The 16875-nt window shown below is 46.1% G+C and overlaps 1 protein-coding gene across 1 annotated transcript in view; it reads left to right on the top strand.

The window, feature by feature from the left end:
• Positions 1-16651, top strand: part of LOC119187694 (transcriptional repressor NF-X1-like) — a 31154-nt gene extending 14503 nt beyond the window's left edge. Inside the window, exons 8-12 of the mRNA XM_037435775.2 lie at positions 2770-3012; positions 3781-3965; positions 5548-5749; positions 15088-15233; positions 16174-16651. Coding sequence (XP_037291672.2) covers positions 2770-3012; positions 3781-3965; positions 5548-5749; positions 15088-15233; positions 16174-16417 — 1020 coding nt within the window. The 3' untranslated portion in view covers positions 16418-16651. The remainder of the gene's footprint in view (positions 1-2769; positions 3013-3780; positions 3966-5547; positions 5750-15087; positions 15234-16173) is intronic.
• The last annotated feature ends 224 nt before the right edge of the window (positions 16652-16875 follow it).

Here is a 16875-nt window from a genome sequence, read left to right on the forward strand (position 1 = left end):
TTCCAATGCAACTTTGGGTGGATAATTTGAAGCGGTGGCCGGCTCCAGTCCGGTTAATTCGAAAACTTTGGGTGCCATGTGCCAGATCCCGATTTCGCCGTGAATCCGCGGAAGCGACGGCCATTAATTGCCACAAGACAATGCAACGTATCGATACCAATCACTGGCAGCCGAAGCACCCCAGTCTTGCTACTTATAGCACAAAAAAAGAAAAAAAAAAAACGGCCTCGTGGTCAGCTAAAACGTGCGGTTGTGGAAAATGAGCTGTGCTTCACTGCAACACAGCAGTGACACGCGGGCAGCTTATCGCATGTTTCTCGCAACGTCAGCGGGTCATGGTTTACCCATTCTTTCTGGGATTGTAAAGAAATGAATAAAAAGCAGTTTAGCGGAAGTCGCGATGTATGCGAACCTCCGATTGCCGGTTGCTCCGGCTATTTACGCCTTTGTACTGCTGGCGGAGTTCTTGCCAGCAACACCTACTTCGAAAACTATGTTCGGAAGTTTCAAAGATCATTTTTTCCAGCCAAAACACATTGTGAGCTTTGTCATACTGGCCATAATTAAATTCATAATTATAATAGAAAGAATGTGCAAATGGTCGCATCATGACGTGCTGACACAGCAAGGAGCAGGCGACATGCTGGCCGCGTGTCACTACTGTATTGCAGTGAAGATGTCTTGTTTTCTGCAGGCGCACATTTTAATCGATCAAGGCCGTTTTTTTTTGTTTTTTTTTTTCGGTGGCAGCAGCGTGGCCCACCATTCCTTCATGTTCGCGGCAAAATTAAGACCAGGTATTGCTGGCAAACATAACCTTTGGAGCCGCTAGCTAGCCGGCACAGCAAACAACGAGCACCGACTACTTTGAAGTTTCTTGCATCCCACTTTTTGTATGTTCTGTTAATTCGAAAACCCGCTTAATTGGAAGATTTCTCGCGGCCCTAGTGACTTCGAATTAATGAGGTTTTACTGTAGTTGGCACCGGGTAAAGGGAAAACAACCATGCATCGCAGCAAGTGAAAGTGCGTTGCGACTGATCGAGTTCGTCGATGACGTCAATCGCTGACGTCTTGTCACATTGCTGAAGTGGGCGGAGTCACGAGGACGGGCCGCGCCTTCCCCTTCTGCTGAAGGAGAAGCGTGGCGAGACCGCGCGAAAAACTTGAAACGAGCTGAACGCAATGTTCTAGCCCCTGTAACTTCCTTAATATAGCACGTATTCGCAAAATTCTTGCGGCAGCTTGTTCACGAACTAAAAGTGCACATATTTCTCTTTACAACCTTGGGGTTGTTTTCTGGCCTTTTATGTGCAAGCATTCTGCAACTACGACCTCCCTAGTAACTGTTCGTCCGTGTCTTGGCCAGTTCATAATGTCGTGTGTTGGGTCAAAGGCTTGGTGTGCCAAGCTCTGCACAGTAATGAATATGCCAGCGATGGCGAAAAATGGCGAAAACACAAGCTCAGCAAAAATTAAAAGGTTATAATGAGTGACTTGGAAGTAGTTAATTTATTAAATAATTTTGGATTGAATTTAAATGATGGGCATCTTATGTTATAAAGCAACATAACAATATTTGTCACAACCCAAATAACCTGCACAATACATATATCTTTTTGATTGAAACAAGTTGTGTGAAAATGTTAATCATCTTGGCTCAAAAGTAGTGGAAGCAACTTTGAATAGTAGCAGGATTTTACTGTCGGTAGAATGCAAGCGACAACCTGTAAAATTTGAAAGTTTAGTGGACTTACAGCATGTAAGTCAGTACACAAGCTTTTAAACTTAAAAAATGAATCGATGGGGCGTTAGTACGTGTTCATTTAGACTTCAAGTAGGGATTCTCGGCAGTGCAGACTTTTTTCAGGGTAGGGGGATTTACAGCATAGCATCCGTCCACTTCAATGAGACCACCTTTACAGGAGAGTTACATGCATATTAATGTGTGCCCATTTGTTCATTTCAAATAGTTTAAACTTAGATTAAAACCAAACCAAATACTGTAATATTCATTCAAATATGCAAAGTGCCTGAATATTTGCACAAGCCTAGTTATAATAAGTAGTGCTTGCGGTTGGTCTGTTGGTGGTCCTTCTGTATCAGTGGTAGACTTAATGCCAAAAAAACAAGACCACGAAAAGAACACATAAACAGGACTAGCACTCACCCTCTCTGCATCTTCTTTTCATAATTGTGATTTTTGCCTCTCAGTCACCCTCTCAAAAAAAAAAATTTTTGGAGTTTTCTGCATAAGTGTGATGGTTTAAGATAGTGTTTTCACACTATTGCAGATTCTCTTGTAGTTGTTTACAATTATATTTTTTTCTTTGGAAGAGGTTATTTTCAATGGGGTGTGCAGATAGAAAGAATGTGCATATATGTAAAGGGCAGAGATGTAACATCATGTGCACGATAGTCTACCAGCCACAAGAAGGGCGAACAGCCAGTGAGTATTATGTGACTCTCGGCATAGAGAATACAACAGCTATGCTTGTGCTAACAAATAGATTGCCCTTTCTTGAAAAGTGCTGTGGCACATTGACTAAACCACTTGTGATTGAGACTCTGCAACTGACAGAAGAGCTTGTTCATACTTTTAAATAAGGTTACCAGTGGCTATGCGCATCAAATTACAGCTCTAACAAAGTTGTAAATTTGCAGTTGTCCCTTCCTTATTGCAATGCTTGCACTAATTTTAGAAACCGTGGATCCACTGACCACCAGTAGCCATCAGGCATTGTTCTTTTTTTTTGTGGCTCGGTTGCAGAAACGCCGGGCTGTGCCCTGTTTTCTGGAAGGCCTGTCATGTGGGCGGCCGTGTCAACGTGACTTGCCCTGCGGCCAGCACCAGTGCCAACAGACCTGCCACGATGGCGAGTGCCGTCCTCAGGGTTCTGCGCAGGCGTGCACCCAGCCTTGCGTGACACCGCGGCCATCATGTGGTCACCCTTGTGGGGAGCCCTGCCATCCAGGCACCCCATGCTCAGTGGCTTCTACTTGCAAAACATTGGTGAGAATTGGATTTACAGCTAGAGGCGGCCATCGCTTTGTAATAAGTATGTAGCAACTGTGGCAGCAGTGCCACAGTTGCTTAAATAGTTATTAAAAACTGACAGCAGAAATGTCACAAGCTGTGGTAGCATAGCCACAGTTGCTACTTAATTAAACGATAGTGTCTGCACTAGAGCTGTGTGAATAGCAAAAGTTTGGGTGAGTAGCCAGTTTAAGTGCTGAAGCTTGAGTGCGAAATGAATATTTTTCAAATGTATTTCTTATACTTGGAAGTCGCATTACGGAAAGAAAGCTGCAGAAGATTCCTGAGCATATTCTTATGAGATAAAAACATGAAAACTTTTTTTTTTTGGCTAGGTTGGTGAAGCGCTGAAGGGTCACCACAATTTTGTGTTCCCCGTGTTGTTTTATCCAAAATGAGGCAGTGCAGAGGGCAAGTGCATTTATTTACAATATTTGGTGCAACCAATGATGCAGTACAAGCAGTCATTGGCTTTGAACCACTGCAGGATAGAGAAGATATCTTTTCAGTGTTTGCACCAAGCATCAGAACTTTTAATCAGTAACAATGTAGCACTTGTGGCAAGGCTTGCTTGGCAAATGCTAGACATTCTCCTACAAATTGGACAGTTGAGAAGGAAGTTATCAAAACACAGTGGCAGTGAATTCTAGTGCAACTGTGAGGGTCTGTGAAACATTCCTCTTGGCCATTAACTTGGAGCTAGCAATTACTGGCTTTAGCAAAGTGTCGTATTCACATTCACAGGTGAGCATCTCGTGTGAATGTGGTCGACGATTGGAGAAGCTTCCCTGCGGCAGCTCGGAGGCTCAGCAGTCAAGCTTTCACCAGCTGTCGGCATCTCTGCTGGCCTCCAAGATCAAGGACATCCAGCTTGGAGAGAGCGTCGACATCAGTCGCACAGTCAGCCTAGCCCGAAGCAGGCCTTCCAGGCATGTAACATCGCTTGTTTGTCTGCTGGGATGTGGGAATCATAACAAAAGCTGGACAGAATTCTCTTAAGATGCTCCATATTCTGCAGTGATGGTGCTTTCACTTGCCACGGCGCATTTCGTGAGAGCCACCAGATGGCAATAGCTGCTCTGCAGCTTCATCAGGTGGCACTCTCTGTGAGCTTCAATCACACGGCACCATCTGGTGCTGGTGGTGGTGAAAAACATTATTATAAAAAAGAGCGTATGAGCCCCCGAAAGGGCCTTACAGACTTGGTGACATCCTCAGTCCGGGGCGTCATTTTCTTGGGAAATCAGTGCCTGTTCGGCCCCAAGGTCGGAGCGGCTAAGCAGCGTCCCCTCCCAGTCTTCTCACGTAGGGTCATGGAGGAGAGAAATGGCTGTGTTTAGCTGACAGGCCTGCACCATGTGGTAGATGCCTACCCACAGTGCTTGCACCTGCCGGTGACTGGGGGGCCAAAATATTGTAATATCACCGGGCACAGCAACGTGTTTGTTTCTGAGCTGGCTTAGAATTCTTTCTCCCGCTTTATCCAGACCCTGGGCAGGGGGTGGATACCAGTGATGCTGAGAGCAATAGTACCCTATTGCACAATTTCCTTGTACGTGAGCAGTGGGTTGCGGGGTCCAGTTCATAGGGCTCGAATGAGGTACCCGGGGAATAAGCCCTAGCAGCCGAGCCCAAGCAGCCAAATGGATGAAGACATCTAGCGAGGATGTCCGCAGCTAGACGCCAGATATCTCACTGTGAGGTATATAGGGCACAATTAAATAGGTTTTTCCGTACGTGTAGAGAAAACTAATCAAAAATTTCGCAAATTCATAGAAGGGTCACACCCTGTCAAAACCACGGAAAACAAAAAAATTAAGCCCTTACACGAGTGCATACGACACATAAAGCATAGTGGCAAAGAAAGAGGAACTGTTTGAGAGGCTTTATTCTTTGCTTGAAACAACTAAAATGAATCTCATTGTTTGTTGGATTAGGTAATTTTGTTGAAGTGAAATGAGCACCTTGTGTGAATCTGATGTTTTCTGTCAAGGTTTTTGCCCATCTCGGAAGGATTATAGCACATGGAAAGATGAGGGTGGAGAAGGTTGGACACTCATTCAGTGTTTTTTGTAGTCTTTCTGTGCGCTATAAGCATCCTGATGCTGTAGCAACAAGTGCAAAATACTGCATTATTACTGCACTCTATCTCAGACAAGCAAAACGGAGAAAAGTACTGCATACATGTACAGTAGACTCAATAAACGGAACCTGAAGGGGCTGGGAAAATATGTTTAATTTAACAGGAGTTCCGTTTACTGAGAGGTCAAAATGGGTGCAGAATATAAGCCCGGAACCAAGCATTGCAGAGGCAATAGTTCTGTTTAGGCAGTAGTTTCGTTTAACAGATTCCCGTTTACTGAGAGTCTACTGTATGTCTTTTTCATTGTGTTGCGATCATGTTGGTCGCCTGTCCTGAATTCACTTGGCGATTGACTAGCTTGAGCTCTTTGTGAGAGATGATCAGAAGTGAACCTAATGAAAGACTGTTTTGATTTCTTTTTGGCCCAGGCTGGACTGCAACGAAGAGTGTGCCGTATTGGAGCGAAATCGACGATTGGCAAATGCCCTGCACATACAGAATGCAGATGTGTCAAACCGAGTAGGTCCTCCATGCTACTCTGAGTTCCTGAAGGACGAAGCCCGCAAGAACCCATCTTTTATGCTTTCGGTGCACCAAACTCTGACGCAGCTGGTGCAAATGGCACGACAGGTAATACCGGCTCTTGCTCATGATACTGTCCCCATGCAGAGGTCTGCAGCTTTGAACTGGCTTAACCAGTAGCATTGAGATGTTGGACCAGACCCATGCTTCTGGCTCTTGCAACATGCATTCACCTTGCTGGTGCATTTTCTCTTAATATGCCATTTTGTAGCATATAATTATTCCACAGCATATGGAATGCCACGGAATGCAATGTCTCATCAGTTACGATGCATATCGTGCACCAGCTTGTGACAGCGCATCGACGTCATACTACCTCTATTCGGCATAGCTCGACACTAAAATGCAACATACACAGTGAGGATGATGAATACCGTAATTACTCGAATCTAACGCGCACCTTTTTTCCGGTTAAGCGAGTTCATAAATCGCATGCACGTTAGAATCGAGTACGAACAAAAAAATTACGGCCAATCTATTGCCATCGGCAAACCTAAAATGGCCGCCCCCTACGTGCGTCGGCATGGCGTGTCGTCCATTTCTGCCTATGTGTTTCTCATGTGTGGCACTTCGTACGTGTGCCGAGGAGTTCGTCATCTAGTAGTGCATTAGCATCGACGGCGTGGAATGGCCGACTCCAAAAACTCGAGTGCACCACGATGCCGCTTTTAAAAGAAAAGTCATCGCGTGTGCAGAAACGGACGGAAATCGGGCCGCATCGCGGTTGTTCGGAGTTCCCGAAACGTGCGTGCAGGACCGGCGGAAACAAAAGCAGAAGATTTTCGACAGCAAAACTTTACGCAAAGGCTTCAGTGGACCACAGCAGGGTGGGTTTCCGCAAATTAAAGAGCTGCTCGGCGAGTATGTGCTTTAGCAGCGAGCAGCACAGCGGCCCGTGACGGCAGAACTGCTCCAAGTGCGGGCTATGCAATTAGTCTTAGAAAAAGGTCTAATGCGGAGCCAGTTTAAAGCGAGCAGGTGCTGGCTAACTAACTTCATGAAGAGAAAAGGCTTTTCCCTCCGAAGGGGAACATGCATATGCGAAAAGTTTTGTGGAGGAGTACGATGAAAAGCTTCACAGTTTTCAGAGGTTCGTCCTAAACTTGCGGCGCAACAACGACTACCTGCTTGGGCAAATCGGGAATGCCGATCAGACGCCTCTTTACTTCGACATGCCTGGCACCACAACCGTCGAGAAGAAGGGGGCGAAGCAAGTTCGCGTGCTGACATCGGTCCACGGTAAAACTACAGTGACGGCAATGCTCTGTTACACGTCAGATGGGCACAAGCTTCGCCCGTACCTCATATTTAAATGGAAGACGCTCCCGAAAGGAGTCGTTTTTTCGAGTGGTGTGATCATGCGGGCCAGCGAGAAAAAACGGGTGCGCGTTGCAATCGATGTCTTACGGTTTTTTTTTTTTTTTTTCGCGGTGGAAATCGGGTGCGCGTTACAATCGAGGGCGCGGTAGAATCGAGTAAATACGGTACTTCCATTTAGGTGTAGCCTTCCTGTCAAGCTCAGTAAGGTATATAAAGCTGGAGAAGCTGTTAGAGAGGCTCTGTCTTTTGGGACAGTGGTTGCCGGAATGTCTTAGCAGTATTTTCGGACTAATTTTGTTAGACAGTGAATAATTTGAATGGCCTTTTTGTACCATTTTTATGTGCATGAGATTCATACTTGGTACAGTCAACTTCCGTTAATACGAATCTCACGGTAAATTGAAACCCCGATAATACGCACCTGCCGGGAAGGTGGCATAACTACGCACGTACGTACTACGCATTAACCACCAGCTACAAATTTGCATCCCCTGACATGCGTCATCGCCGCCAACAAAAGTAGAAACACAGTGCCACGGGAAATTTTGCCCAAGATGCCCACCGCAAAGCCATTTCTTTCTTTTTGCCAAGGTACAGAAAAGTTTCTGACTCTCGAAGAACCGCTCAATAGCACGCGATCAAGACGCCGATGAGTATTTCGAAACCACCGCGGGTTTCGGGATATGCAGCGTGGTACAGCGACAGAACCATGGAGGAAAGAAACAACTTTTCTTCCTGCGTGGACAGAGAGGACACAATCGGCTGTCCGTGATACAGTTGTTCCGCGGTCTGCTTCTAAGCAAAAACTGACGCAGTTTTTTTTTAAACCTTTAACTGGCAAGATAAGAAAAAACAGTGGAAATGTATTCTGCTGGTTTACTTTTCTCTAGAACCACCACAGAATCACCAAAACAAGTTTCATTATGTTTCATAAAAAATTAAAAAAGAGGAGGTCAAGAATTTTGTTGATCTGCCAGTTAGCGGTGAAAAGGCGGGGCTCAAAAAAAAAAAAAAAATCACAGCATACCTAGGGAAGGAATGATGGTGAGTGGGGCGAAGCGTCTGTCCGTCCGAGTGTCAGTCCGTTCGTCTATCTGTCCGTCCGTCTGTCTGTCTCTCCATCTGTCTGTCTATTTGTCTGTCCGCCCGCGCGTCTGTCAGTCCGTCCATCTGTTTGCACCTCCTGAGTGAGTCCTGGCTTGGTCGCGCTTCTGTAATATTAGCGTGCACAATTTCATCCCTGGTGTCCTCATCACTTGAACCAACTTGGACGCAGTGGAACAAGAGCACAACTCTTTTTCATGCCCCACTTTCCATAGAAGATGGCTTTATCCATTCCTGCAATGAATACGATCAGTGAGTTCTATGAAAATACACTCGTATCGTTCCTTTTTGAAACATACTGTATTTGTGGCACGAAGCTTTGATGGTGAAAAACTACTAAGTATTCATGGCTCTGACTGCATATGCAATAGCTTCTCTGGCTTTATTTTTAATAAAAATGTTGCAGCAGTTAATAATTACAATGCTAAAAGTGCACGAACCAAAGCGTGCAGCAATCATACCAGTCTACAACGCGCACGCGGTGTTCCGCAACCCTTGCCTGGCAGCTCAACAATTTTGTGGACCTGGATAGCGGGTTGCTTTCTCGGTGTCTCAGCTAAACAGCACCACAAAAATCATACCGCAGGTTCCTGATACCTCCTTCTACGTGTTTAAAAAATATCGATTTGCTTACCTTCTTGAAGCTTTTGGAACGTGAGGCAGAATTCTGTCGTGGGTGGAGAAGTCAGCGAACCGCACGTGCTACATTGTTGTGAACGAAGCATCAACTGGCGCTCTTTGTCTTCTTCTTTACCAACTAGAATCAAGAGAATATGTCCTTTTGCTGCTAAATTTAGCGAAACCAACTCATCTTATGCGTGCCTTTTGAACAGGAGCAGTTTTTCTTTGGGTCTACAATATTCGTGATCTGCAAGTTAGAGAGTTAAAACGCTGTACAGTCGCAGAGAGCGAAATCGTTTACTGCATGACTAGTTGCGTGCATCGCTTCGCTCACTCTGCGTGCACCGTGACTGCCGATTTGCTTGCTGCATAGATTTGGCAAGTAGCCTGCTGGGTTAACGCGGCACTGAAGAGCTTTTCAAGCAATGTGTTCTCCGCGACGCTCTAGCAGTCCTGGCAGCGGATGGAGGCGCATTCTGGCTGTCACTAAATAAAAGTGTGCAGCATGGTAACAACAGCACTACACCCGATGTATGGTGCGTGTGTTGGCATAATACAGCAAGGTTTCTCGGTGCCCGCGATCCACAACGCTAAACTTCGTGACAGCAAGCTGCTTTAATTTCTGTAAAGCGGTGCGCGCTTGAACACAATCTCTCAAAACGAAGCGGGAGCGATCGGCGGCCCAGCGCGTGCAGTAGGCCTTAAGTGATGCTACGATGCTACGCCACACGCGTGCCTGAAGCATGGCCTGAGGAGATAACCATGGATGCTTACTGTGATAAGGCTTTTCGCCAACGATAAGTCATACCAGCGCATTTGTCGGTGGTTGCCACCTTGCCTTAGTTTTTTTTTTTCCGATGGTTACTCGCAGTGTCATCGCCGCAATCGCACGCAACTCGTATTAACTTATTGGCTGATCTCCGCACTTATCAATGTGACTGAAAACCGTTCACGGCACATGGCTGTGTCTGCAAGTTCAGCGGAGCAGTAAAATTTTGTCATGCAAAGTGTTATCGCAATATGCAGTTAGTACGCACTAACCGGAAGGCAGGGGCCGAACACTATGGCTTAATTTAAGCGGTCCGCGAATGCATTAGTCTATGAGACTTCGTCGGGGATTCCTCACAACTACGTTTTAATCGTTAGTACGCTTAAAGTGGGTACACAGTAACAAGGTTTGACTGTAACTCAAAAAACATCACTTTAAACAAACTTCTAATTAAGCAAGAGGCACAAAAAACTGCACTTGCTTCACACCTAGCAGTTCACTAAGAAAATAGTTTGTCATCTTCTCTTTTCGAACCTCGCTGCGGCTAGCAAGTTTTCCAAGCACTACACATTTCGATGTGCTTCTTCAGCATTGTCTTTTTCAATAAACATCACAGCGCAAGAGCAAGACCCGCAGCAACATTGGTAGTTCTCAGTGGCGGTTCATTTCTATGTCATCATCCACTAGCCGAACGACCTGCACAATTTTCCTGTTCGTTAGTGGACTGCCTTCATCGACGTTGCTGTCAATGGTGTGGGGTCTCGAATTGGCGAGCGACACGCCACGCTATTGGAATGAAAGGACACAGCAGACGCGGTCGGTACAAAGCAAAAAAACAACATACTATTATTTAACTACTTTTGAACGATGATATCATCTGCCGAATTATTATACATCAATTGTAATTAACATGCTAGGACATCCGTACACATTACAGTCGAGCCAGACTATATCGAACCCGTTTATATCAAATTATCCTGTATATCGAACAATTCTTAAACACGGTAAGTTTACATTGAGAATATATAGCAAAAGTTACTGTTTTATCGAACGAAAACAGCAACGACAACTGATATATCAAACTCCATGTGTCTCAAAAGTGCCCCAGCAAGTTGGATTTCCCTCGTGATGGCGGGGAAAACTGCTGGCACCACCCTAGAAAAAGTTGGTTAGACCCGGTTGTGCGCGGGCGAACACCCCCCTTCAAGAAATGATCTTGGCCCGCTCGCAGCGCTTACAGCCAATCAGAGGCCGTCGTGCTTTCTCCGAGGCGTGGAGGTGGTAGAAGTGAGTGCCATTTTTTCTTTCTTTATGCTTGTGTGCCTGCTGCTGCCGATTCAGCGTGGTCTGTGATGTTGCCTGTTGGTGCTCTGTGAACTGTATTGGCGCACTGTCATCATGGCTTGCGCAAAGAGGCAAAATTTGCCGTTCGCCGCGAAACTCGAACTCATCAATCAGGTTGAGCGCGGTGAAAAGAAGTCTGACGTCGCCGCCGCATACAAAATTCCAAGGAGCACCTTGAGTACTATCCTGAATAACAAGGCAGACATCAGGGTCAAGTCGGACAAAAAGCCAGGTGCCCGTGGCGCCCGACGTGTGCGCGCTGCTGTGTACGAGGATGTTGAAGCGGCCATTTACACGTGGTTTGTGGACCTTCGGTCGCGAAACATCCCAGTGTCCAGCCCTATGATCGAGCAGAAAGCCAAGGACCTTGCTTTTCTGCTTGGCAGGAATGATTTCCAAGGCGGTTCAGGCTGGCTTCAGCGGTTCAAAGAACGGCACGACATCGTTGGCAAAGCTGTTACAGGTGAAAGCAGAGCGGCGGACCTGGACAGCGTAGAAAAATGGCTCGAGAAAAACTGGCGAGATATCGCAGCAAGATATAGAGTCCAAGATATCTTCAATGCGCATGAAATCGCTCTATTTCGGCAAATGTTGCCAAACAAGACACTTGCGTGTCATGAGGACAAGACAAGCGGCGGCAAGGCAATCAAAGCTCGTGTGTCCGTGCTGTTGGCAGCTAATTTAGACGGATCGAAAGAGCTTCGACCTCTGGTTATCGGGAAAAGCACGGCACTGTGGTTTTTTCGCAATGCGCTGTCGCTTCCAGTTACCTACCAAGCGAACTCAAAAGCGTGGAAGACCGGGGAGCTTTTCAGCAGATGGCTATCGTCGTGGAATGATGATTTGGTAGGCGAAAATCGCAAGGTGTGCCTGCTCGTGGACAATTGTTCATCGCACCACTGCAGTACGACCTTCAGCAACATCGAGCTGCGTTTTTTGCCCCCGAACACTACGTCTGTACTGCAACCACTGGATCAGGGCGTTATACACGCAATGAAAGCCGGCTATCGGATGCGCCTGGTGGAGAGGCTGCTGCAGAACTTTCGTGTCGGCAGGGAGCTCAAGATCGACTTGCTCGGAGCTATTTCTATGTTGAGTAGATCGTGGGCAGATGTCAAGAAGGAGATGATCCAGAACTGCTTTAGGCATGCCGGCATCCGCATGCCTGGTGATGACACCCCAAATTCTGACAGCACTGAAGACACCGCAGGTGTTTCCCCCGAAGTTTGGAATGAGCTGGCAGAGTTCTTGGGTGCTATCGACGGATCGACATTCGACGAGTTCGTCAGTGCGGACGATGATGTCCCCATCATGGGTCAATCACAGGATGAGGATTACATTGCAGATGTCGTGCCGACCACAAGCCAAAGCGACAGCAATATGGAAATCGACGACGGCCCATTGCCTACATCCTCCTAAGTGATTAGTGCACTTGCGTTGGTCCGGCGCTATTGCTTGAATGTGGAAGGTTGCGGCCTCAGCTGCTTCGACTCGTTGGACAACGTGGAGGCGTGCGTGCTGTCGCAGGCAGCGGAGTCGTTGACACAGAAAAAAATCCGGGACCATTTTGTTTCACAGTAGGGCACGCAAGTAAGCTACCATATTAATAAAGTACTTTTCTTCTAGTTTGTTATGTGCCTTTGTGTCAAAACCTATACCGGGCCTATATCAAATTATGCCATATATCGAACTAATAAACGTTTTTTGGCGAGTTCGATATACCCGGGTTCGACTGTATATTACCATACACTCCATGACAAACACAATAACACGACAAACATACAATAACATGACAAACACAATAACACACCCAAGGCGGCGTGGCGTCGCCAACGCTTGACTTACCACGAGGGCCCCCCGAAGCGCGGCCCACGGTGCCGAGCACCGGGGACCCACGCTAGAGACAACCGTTCGCGACAACCGCCACGTGCAGAGAAGACTTGCTCAACTCTCGCCTGCCACCAAGGCTTGCCTTCCGCCAGGGGTCACCGCCGGCACTACCACTCTACCAACCATGATGATAATAGTGGTGCTCAATGCGAACACAACGCCATCTATTGCCCGCTGGTTGTAACGCAAAATGCGGCTTTTGGGTGAGACACATGCGCCACGCAGCGCAAACAACATTACAGGAGGTGTCTGCACCGCCACAATTTTCAAAACGGACACCACTAAGAACGGCCTCAAAACTACCGTTGTCGAGATCACCTGTTTGCACTTGATGAAATTCGAGAGTGAGTTAGGCTTAATTCCATACTTTCGTGCGATGTCTTGCTTGGCAGTGCCTCCCTGATGAACTTCTTTCAAGACTTTTGACTTTCGTGCACAGGTCAAACATTTGGGAGGGGTCGCGAGTTGCCATTATCGAACATCTCCACCACAACACCCAAAGTAAGTTGTAGAAACACGTGCAGAATCGATCCACAGTGCATTGGCAGGCCAGTTGGTTTATCACGCTATGTTTGAAGAGTGCAACTTGACACGAATGGAGCATAACACACAACCATACACAAAGCTCTATGTCTGTGTGATCGTTATTTTTTGCCAGCGTCCAGTCACGCTATTCTAACTTCAACCAGACTTCAACCCAGGGCGCGGCTGAAGCACTCAACACATCACAACGAAAGACCTAGCTAGCCGATGTGATTAATGCGATGCCGCTTCATGATGCGTGGCACTGCGGGCAGTGGCAATGGCGACAACAGCGCGGTTCGACAGCTCTCCTCGCGGTCTTGGCACATGAAAGATTTTCCACTTTATTGAAAAATGACAGTCGCCTGGAGGCTCTCGACTGAAAAATAACTTCTGATTACCCAACATTACGGGGTATTAACTTCAAATTATCAAGCATTTTTTTGTATAGGCATGCATGCAAAATTGATAAGACTGCTTGTTGACTTTTAATTAATTGAAAATTCCAATTAAGCGACTTCGAATCGGCAGTCGACTGTATCTTAAAAATTCAGCCATCCTAGCTCACATAAGCTGCATTCAAACAAACTCAGCCGTCCAGGCATGTATGGAATGCATTTCTGCATGATGCAAGCTCTTGGTTTGAAGAAATGTACTATGGGTACTTGCATCCTCTCTTTCGCCCCCATGAAACTAAATCGCCCCATGCATTGACTTGGTATAAAGGAGGAGCACAGTGATGAAACTTCGCCCACTCTGATGGGCAACTCTGCGCATGCTTATGAGCATGGTAATATTCTCAAAAAAAAAAGAAAAAGAGGTGTTTGTAATCGTCGCAACATTCACTTGAAGTGTTCTTCCTCATTGGACGAGCCCGTGACTATATGTATGTGGCACCAGAAAGGACATCATGCAACAACATGGATGTCACATCCAAGAAGCCATCATGTACGGCCAACTATTTATTATTTTTCAAAAATTCCCCCACCTCCCCGAAGGGAATTGTGAGGAAATGCGAATGCATTGCGCAGCGTCCATAACGGCATTCGGAACATGAGAACTCAGCGTTAAAAAAATAATGTTTTTCTTTTTTTTTTTCTTACATTGTGCAGCCAATACCGCTGTTCGCCGCACGTGGCGTTTTTTGTCATGAGAATTGCGGTATGCATCTTTAGCTCTAGTAGCCAGCGTGCATGGTTAAAAAATACTACGAAGTGAACAAAACAAACAGCGTTCTCGGCTCGGCGTTTCACAGCGGCGTCTTGAGCACACATTTCTGAATGTTCTTGAGAGGCGCGCAGCCAGCGAACGGTCGAAAGTGAGGAGCCAGCGGACGAGAGAGTGGGGCACTAGCGTACTCGGCTCGGCGTTGGGGTTTCACAGCGGCGTCTCTAGCGCACATTTCCGGATGTTCTTGAGAGGCGCCCAGCCAGCAAACGGAAGTGAGGCGCGAGTGGAAGGGAAAAATGGGGTTCAGGGAGGAGAGAGAGTGAACGATGAGAGAAGGAGCGGGGAAGCACTGCACCTACTCTCTCCTACACTCTCGCACCACATGCTTCGGTTGCTAGGGGGGAGGATAAGCAGGCGCGCCTGCAGCCGTTGCTAAGGGTGGACAGGTCCCAATAGACACCTGACATAGTCCGACTAAGAAATGCATTCGCATTTAAAACAAGCAAGAAGCACAGCTGTTGTAGTTTTAGTGCTCCATGAGACACTTGAAGAGGACTTGCGTCTAAGCATGCATTGCATACTTGTCAGCGCGATCTTTTTGAAAGGGTGCTGATTGTCGTTCATCCTTTCTTTTCATTGCTATTAGTCGAAGCAAAAGTTCCGGAGCCATTGCTTCCCGTCTATGAACCGAGAGCAGCGCAGAGCAGTGCACGAGCTTGCCGAGTTCTTTGGCTGCGACACCCAAAGCTACGACCAGGAACCTTTCCGTAATGTGGTCGTAACGGCCTACAAGTGAGTGTTGTGCTTACTTTGTTTATTTGTTCATTTGTTTGACTTCGTAAAGGCACATTGAAAAGAGATGTGCCAGTAACCTCTTGGATGACTAGTCGGTAAAATTTACACTTTGCTTTGTCACACAGAATTTCCATTATATTTAAATTAGGCATTTTTTACGAAGTACCGTCGTGAATCTTTTTATTTTTTTCCACAGATAAAGGAAAGTTTTCTTCCAAATGTCTAAATAATTTTGCAGTTTGTGAAAACGCCTTCCACTTAGAAAAAAATCCCTAAAAATGAATACAGTGGAACTTTACAGCTAGCGACCACTTATAGTTTGATGCTGCACCGTTTAAGTTCATTTCAAAGGAGTCGTACAGTTTGCTGAAAGCCATAAAAAAAATGTAGGGCCATAGCACTGCATTGATCAATATCGTGAAGCTCTCATGCCAATTGTGCCATTACGGTCGACCAACATTAATCTGTGGCGTTGCCCAGAATGGTACAATAGCGAGTATTACAACTGGAGAGCTGCTAAACAAGTTTACTTTGAAATCATACAGACATTTTATGTTTTACAACACAGCGAGCATGTGACATCTGAAAAATTGAATATGATTCGTAAATCATCTGAAACGTCATTCACAAGCACTTTGTGTGAGGCACTGATGCGAAGTGATGTACAACTGTACTGCGATGTATGATATGACTTTTTGTAACTGAGTTAGCCTTGCTTTTAATAACATCGTTCTAGCTTCTTTCTCCTTTTTTTTTTCAAGCTAGACATTCATTCGTAGGCGACATGGAAGTATGTATACTGGCCTTTAATAGAAGGCAACCTGAATGTTGCCAAAGTATGAATAGTACAGAATAAATAAACTCCGACTGAAATGTGACTAAAATTAAATCATGAAAGAAATTGAGTGAAACAGTCAGTTGTATCGCTTTATTGCAGGGATCGTTGCCGCATTCCAAGTGGCAGTGTAGTCGCAGTCGTTCAAAGAGAGGCCGCACCCACTCCACAAAGGAAAGGGCCCGCACCGTTGCCGCAGAGCCGCAAGCGCATCGACCCGGTCGCTAGCTCGAGCATGCTGTTGCCACTGAATTCCAGCCAAGGACATTCTACATCCATTGCACAGCCAGAGGCAGCACCGGCTGCGACTACATTTGACTACTTCAACTTCACCTCCGGATCTTAGCTACAGTTTTTGATGTGTGCAGAAAGGAGGAAACACAGTGCCGCTCCACAAGCTTACAACGAAACAAAGAACCCGATGCCTACTGTGATGCCGGGCAGCTTCAGCTGCATATCTTCATGCTCACTGCCAAGTTCACGTGCTGTTTTGAGATGCATCATTTTTCATACTTTGAACAGTGTTCTTCCGGTGAAGCTTATTTATGTTGGGAAAACTTGTAATAAACTGTTTTTGTTAGTTTCTGTGGTCTTACTCTGATGCAGATACCTCCATAAGCACGGTTTCTTTAGGCTAGGTGTTTTGTAACTGAGCAAGGTTTAGGCTAGTTGATAATCCACAACTATGAGTTTTAATGCAGAATGTACACTACAAAGAAAGAGACGAAATGTGCAATTGCTAACTGCCAATAATGTTTAGTAACTGAATTTAATTGTACCCTAGCAAGCTGATAATTGTTCATT

The sequence above is a fragment of the Rhipicephalus microplus genome, chromosome 1, assembly GCF_043290135.1.
Source record: "Rhipicephalus microplus isolate Deutch F79 chromosome 1, USDA_Rmic, whole genome shotgun sequence".
NCBI classification, from domain to species: Eukaryota; Metazoa; Arthropoda; class Arachnida; order Ixodida; family Ixodidae; genus Rhipicephalus; species Rhipicephalus microplus.